Here is a 6,628-nt window from a genome sequence, read left to right as displayed (position 1 = left end):
TTTTTTTTTTTTTTTTTTTTTTTGAAAGAAGCAAATGTACTTTTCCAGCAGGAAATAGTTGTCAGATCAGGAAGCTAGCTAGTTGAATCCCAGGGTAGAATCCTCTGCTGCTCCCAGCTGAATGTCTTATGACTATCTTTGAAACAAATGTAAAGGGATGCTATCACATTAAATGTGTCGTCCAAAAATGCTGAGTTTGCTGGCCTTCACTGATGAGTACACTGGGCACAAAGGTGGTTTTTTTTTCTGTTTTCAATAGCATTCCTGATAGGACTGTTTCTTTTCCTTGCTGTTTTAATTAGCAAAGAAAATGATAACTGAGAGCACGTCACAGAGAAACAGTGGAACTTTACCTGATACCAAAGGAGTTTCTGATCCTTGGCTCATAGTTTAGAGAAAGTCATCATTTTTTCTGTCTAGTATCCTTCTGGGGAGATGATACATTTGCTACCTACAGCTGTTCTATCATCTGTATGTCAGTGTCTAGATTACAACTGTTTGGAAGCCCTGAGCCCAAGGCCTGTGGAACAGCTGCTATAATGAAAACTTGTTCCTAGTTGCAATATTAATGAAAAATCTGCACATGAAAGTGGTCTATTTGCTTCCCCCACAGGTCGTTTGAGCCTGCACTGGTAAAATATGAGGCTGTTTGCCCCCCAACTTTACTTCTAACTTAAATGCTTCTGTGCTGCCTACAATCAGTCAGATAGCATCAGAGGCTTGAGGCGGTAGGATAACTTGCAGATTGCATATATCGGCAGTGGTTAGAAGCCATTTCCCCTGTCATTTGCATATCGTTCATCTGCAAAGTCTTTGAGCTCTGTGAGACCCTGCAGGGTTGGATGTGTCTGTCTGTACATGCTAGTAATCAGCATGTTGAGCTCTGCTGGAACATGTTTGCAATAGCAACCTCCAGCCAGGGCAGCTCACTGCTGAACCCAGCATGTGCTGCACAGCTGCTGCTATGGTTGTGTCCTGCTTTCTGATCCTCTTTGCCCTCATCCCCTCCTCCCCTTTCCATTTTTAGTGGATAATGAGGAAGCTGCTCTTCTGCATGAAGAAGCCACAATGACCATTGAGGAGCTTCTCACGCGTTACGGACAAAACTGCACCAAGAACCTCAAAAACAAATCCTTAGTTCCGCCTGGGGAGAGCGCTGCAGAGGGGACAGGCAAGCAGCATGATGGGGAATCAAATATGAATGGAGAGGCTGATCCAGGGGAGATAACCGACCACAAGGAGAGGAAGAATGGGAAGCCAGATGAAGAAGTCACGGGTATTTCCTCCACCTCAGACAAAGCCAGCACTGGAGGCAACAGCCCTGCTCTGCAGAAGCCTGAACTAGGCAAAGGTGACGAGGCCGTCACCTCTTCTACTGGGGAGGCCGGGCCCTCCTGCTCCTCTACAGGAAAGCCCCAGCGCACAGCCAAATCCAAATTTTTTGAGGACAGTGAGGATGAGTCAGATGAGGTTGAGGAAGAGGAGGAAGACAGTGAGGTAGGAAACAGCACTGGGAAAGAATGGCCTTCTAGCTGGGCAGGAATGCATTGCTTGCTGTGGTGCTTGAGCTGCAAGTCTCTGGCTCATCCTAGGTCTGTCCTAGGAGCAGGATTTTCAGGCTGATACTTTGAGACCATCTCATGGGAATATTGGGGATTGTTCGGACAACCTTGAGGGAAATATCCTTGTTTCTGCAACGACCATAATGGATACCCCTGGTCTTACTGCATGTACTGTCCCTCCATTCACTGTGGTAGTTGAAAACAGCTGCTCTCTTTGTAGATACCAGGTGTGGGAAAAACCTGTCAGGTCATCTCACTCTTACTCTGGGGTGAATTTATCCTCCCTCCCTAGGATGGAGGGACCAGCTGTCTGGGGAGGGCAGTGGCAGTGTCCAGTGTGATTCCTAGTGGTATATCTTGTTTCTTGCAGGAATGCAGTGAAGATGAAGATGGTTACAGTAGTGAAGAGGCAGAGAATGAAGATGATGAAGATGACACTGAAGAAGCTGAGGAGGATGAGGATGAAGAGGAGGAAATGTTGTTACCAGGCATGGAGGGGAAAGAGGAGGTGCACACCCTGTTCCTGTGTTCTGCCCCATAGTTAGTGTGGAGTGGAAAGCTGGGGATGGGGGAGGGGCTCGACAGGGCATTATTTCCCTTTGACCAGGGAAAAAGTCCCTTTTGTTCTCCTGAGGCTGAATGCAGCTGTTGACAGCCTGAATTTGCCCTATGCAAAAGGCTGAGGAGGAGTGGAGATAGCACATGGACCTGAGCAGTAGACTTGAGATCAGAAGAGGTTGACCCCACTGCAAGGTTCGATTAGAAACGACTGTGGAGGGTGGTGTGGAATGGGAGCACATGATGGTAGTGGGACTGCTCATCTGGCACTGCTATTCTCAGGCAGCATGTTGCCCTCTGCCTGGCTGAGGCTATGCCTTACAAGCCCATAGCAATGCTGGCAAACAGACCAGGGATCCACAGCTTCAGGGAAAGGGTGCTGCAGCTTCTGAGGTGCCAACCTTCTCTCTTCGGAGAGAAACCCTGGCTTGCAGTGTGGCTCCTATTTGACCTGGGATGGGGCTGAAGTTGCTACATTCAAGCTGAGGATGAAGCAGAACATGCCGAACACAGGAGGAACCTGAACCATTCACAGTCTGTGAGGCTAGAAGGGAGGTGTCATTCCACCATGCCTCTCAGTGAACACACTCCTAATGTGTTTCACACTTTCTCAGGATTCACTCCATCATCCTGTGTGTGCTTCTGGAAAGAGAGGGTGAGGTGGAACACCTCAGCGGCTGGGACACTACTGAGCTAGTGATGGCTAGTGCTTGTTCCCTTTTGCCTGATACAGAGCAATGGAAAATGGTTTCAGCAAAACCATATGTTTTTTGCAGCCTGGCTCTGACAGCGGGACAACTGCTGTTGTGGCCCTTATCCGGGGCAAGCAGCTGATTGTGGCTAATGCCGGAGACTCTCGCTGTGTGGTGTCAGAAGGCGGAAAAGCTGTGGACATGTCGTATGACCACAAGCCAGAGGATGAAGTAGAGCTGGCCAGGATAAAGAATGCTGGTGGCAAGGTCACCATGGACGGCAGAGTGAATGGTGGTCTCAACCTCTCCAGAGCGATCGGTGAGCAAGTCCAAGAGTGAATGCTTGCATGCCTGCCCTCAAGGTGCTGTGCCCTGGTCGTCTATACTTCCAACACTCACCCACCTCAAAGTTTTAGGAGCAGTTTTAATTCAATGATGCTTAGAGCCTATTGAATGTTTGACATGGTGAGATTTCAGTCTGATTAGAGAAAAATGACTGTGAATTTCCATGTTTACTGAAATCAGCAGACATGAATGCAAAGAGTAGTACATGCCAGACTCCACTATAGGACACACTGTGTGAGGACTCCAAGGCTGTTGTGCTCACGGCTAGATTGTCAGAGACCACCTCAAATAAATTGTCTCAAACTGACTATTGATTTGTGAGTAGGGAAGATTTTTTCCTCTCTGCTACTCTCATTAGGAGGCTGTTCAAGGACCTTGGAATACTGTTTCTTGGGGACTTAACTTTATACCAGTTTGAGCCCATTGGTTCTTGAGCCATACTTGCCCTTTAATTGTATAAGCTCCATTTTCCTCTTTCATGCAGCACCTGACTGCTGTTTGTGCTTGTCTTTCAGCCTTTTATGAGCAGCATGGGAATAATTAACAGCTTAGGAGGCTGGGCATGTCTGAGCTGCCAAACAAGGTCTTGGTCCAGTGAATGGCCTCAATTTGAGCAGATGAGATGCTGAGAGGCATTAAGGACAGTGTTGTGAATAACACCAAGAATATACTAGAAGATACACAGGGAAGGGAAGGAGTTGTCAGCTGAGGGGCCTGAGTGAAGACCCCTTGTGCAAAAAGACTAAAACATTGTAATAATTATCAGGGGAAGGTAACTAAACGCATTTAGGAGCGAAACTATGAATCTGTTTTTTCTAGGGAGACACTGGCCTTTCTGTCTTCTAGAAGTCCCTTCCTGGGATATGAGTGTAGGTGAGCATGCTAGTCAGAGCTGAGGATCAGCTCTCTCAGATGAGCTTTGGCTAACAAGTGCTTGGGAAGACCAGAACCCAGCAGTGCTTTATTGGCTGCCAGGTAGGGCACTGCACTGAAACGTCTGAATAATAAGCACCTGGTTTTATCACAGCAAACTCAAGCTAGTTCTAGCATAAGCTGCAAATCCTTCTACTCCAAGACATGTCCTAGAGGGTAGCTCAGTTCATGAGTGCTGCTGCATGATCTCTTAGCTGGTGTCGGATGCCATGTCCTGGCCTAGGCTGGCCCCAGGAACCAGGGAAGTGGTACATAATTTTGGGTGAGGAGATGCTGAACTGGGAAAAGCACCTCTCTACTATCGTGTGGTAACAGTGGGCTCGCCTGAGCTGATGCCTTGGATGTATGGCAAATTTCCTTTGATCTGATGCACACATGGCCCAGGCTACTCTGGCTTTGAGAGTGCTGGCGCAGATTCTGCTGGGGCTGTCCCTTTGGCAGGGCAGTGTTTCCTGCTCTCCAGAGGTAGGCAGCATTGCCAGGGGCCAATCACAGCAGAAAGTGATCCTCTGCTCTGCTACAGGTGATCACTTCTACAAGCGAAACAAGAACCTGCCTCCAGAAGAACAGATGATCTCTGCTTTGCCTGACATTAAAGTGTTGACAATAAATGACGACCACGACTTCATGGTCATTGCCTGCGATGGAATCTGGTGGGTAGCATGGGAGCAGCTTTCCTCTTGGGCATCGCTATCCCAGTATTTTTTCTTCTGGCTGAGCCTCAGGAAGCCCCAAGTGTCTTGGGTGCTAATTAGCCTTTGTTCTCCATGCCCTAAGAGAGTTAAGGTGGGCTCTTGAAGGGCTGTTCCTAACTGGAGGGACATGACAGTGTACTGAGCTCTGAATTCTTTTCCTTAGTGCACACAGTCTTGCTCCCATGAGCTCCCTGCCACAGTGGGGTGCTCTTAAGGATAGCGTGGCATGGGAGGGAGTCAGGGGGCGTGGCACGGCTGCTGTCTTCACTAGCCCCTCTAATCTTTCCACCCTCTGCAGGAATGTGATGAGCAGCCAGGAAGTGGTGGATTTCATCCAGTCCAAGATCACCCAAAAGGATGAAAATGGAGTCCTGAGGCCGCTCTCCTCCATTGTAGAAGAGGTAAGAACCAGAGCCCACTCCACCAGTCTCTGTCATCCCTTTAGCTTGCTGTGCTTCTGTATCCCAGCTTCATGCCTGATTCCAGCCTCCCTCTCCATCAAACTGGTTTGTTCAGTGCTTGGGGAGTCTGACAGTGCCTAGGGCTGCTACTCTCACTGATGCGTCTGGATTCTGGGACTCAGTTCCTGTGGCACCCTGATCAATGGTTCTGATCTCTAGGTGTCTGTCAACCAGAAGGAGTTTCTATCTGCTTTCAGAACACCAGGACTGCTGGGACTGGTTTTGTCCCATGCTGGATTGCAGTCAGTATGGGATTTGAGCCCAGCACACACCACTCCRGAACGTCTAAGCTGCTGTCAACTGATAAAACAGGCCCAGTGTCTCAAGTCATTCAGAGTGCTGTCTGTATTCTGCTAACCTTGCTGTCCTGTCCCTCCTCAGCTGCTGGATCAGTGTTTGGCTCCAGACACATCAGGGGATGGCACTGGCTGTGATAACATGACCTGCATCATTATCAGCTTCAAACCTCGTAACACACACACCCCTGAAAGTGGGAAACGGAAACTGGAGGACACAGCAGCACCAGCAGAAGAGAATGGCAGTCATAACAGCAAGAAGACCAAGCTGGAATAGCAGGCCTGGCACAGAGACTTTGCTGTGCACTCACCAGACTCCTTTCTTAAACATGCTGAACTCAAGACTCCAAAGTCTTGTCCTTTTTTTAGCCTTAGCAGAGGCCTTGTTTGTCCGTGTCCCGGTCAGGGGGGTGGGGGGCGGGTCTGGTTAGCAAGGGCATGTCACACCATTCATTTGTAACCATTCCAAAGAGAGAGCTGAGGGCCAAGCTGCACGTGGGAGCCGCTGCTAGCCACGGCACAGGAGCCCACCGCAGGTGGCAGCCTGTTAGCACAGAGCCCTGTGGTTAGAAGGCTATCCCCGCGTTGTCTCCATGTGGTTGTTGCCATTTCTGTGCCTGTGACTTTCTGTTTGGAGGGAAGAACTTTTTCACTGTTGAGATTTTTTAATCTGCACCCGATTATTTAAGGCCCTTTCTGTTTTTATTTGTGAAACAATCTGGTCGTGGTGCTGCTGCCACACCTTGTTCTGTTGTACACTTTCAATCAATACTTTTTTCAAACTAAAAGCCCAGAAAACATAGCTGTACTTTGGCTCTTGGTTATTTCCTGGAGATTGGGGGGAGGGGAGGGGTGAGGAGGGTGGGCCTGGGAGGAGAATGCTGGTCCTGATGTCTCAGGGTACCTTAGGGTATTGGCTGCTGCTCAGGATGAGAGGTTGGCTTCTGCCATGTGACTGCAGTGCTTGGGCCCTGCTGCCTCTCCATTTAGCCTGAGATGGCTCAGCTGATCAGATTGTTGCATATGGAGCAGGGAAGAAGTCTCTGAAGACAGTTTGTGTCTGCTAGCTAGAGATGTGGGTACTTG

At 48.9% G+C, this 6,628-nt stretch overlaps 1 protein-coding gene across 1 annotated transcript in view; it reads left to right on the top strand.

Annotated features, from left to right (window-relative positions):
- Positions 1–6,344, top strand: part of PPM1G (protein phosphatase, Mg2+/Mn2+ dependent 1G) — a 26,009-nt gene extending 19,665 nt beyond the window's left edge. The window contains exons 5-10 of the mRNA XM_085316700.1: positions 1,028–1,497; positions 1,933–2,070; positions 2,897–3,131; positions 4,614–4,743; positions 5,084–5,186; positions 5,628–6,344. Coding sequence (XP_085172826.1) covers positions 1,028–1,497; positions 1,933–2,070; positions 2,897–3,131; positions 4,614–4,743; positions 5,084–5,186; positions 5,628–5,819 — 1,268 coding nt within the window. The 3' untranslated portion in view covers positions 5,820–6,344. The remainder of the gene's footprint in view (positions 1–1,027; positions 1,498–1,932; positions 2,071–2,896; positions 3,132–4,613; positions 4,744–5,083; positions 5,187–5,627) is intronic.
- Positions 6,345–6,628: the final 284 nt, after the last annotated feature.

Source organism: Rhea americana, unplaced genomic scaffold, assembly GCF_003343005.1.
Source record: "Rhea americana isolate MKP2758 unplaced genomic scaffold, rheAme1 scaffold_479, whole genome shotgun sequence".
Taxonomy (NCBI): Eukaryota; Metazoa; Chordata; class Aves; order Rheiformes; family Rheidae; genus Rhea; species Rhea americana.
This window is presented reverse-complemented; position numbering and strand designations above follow the sequence as displayed.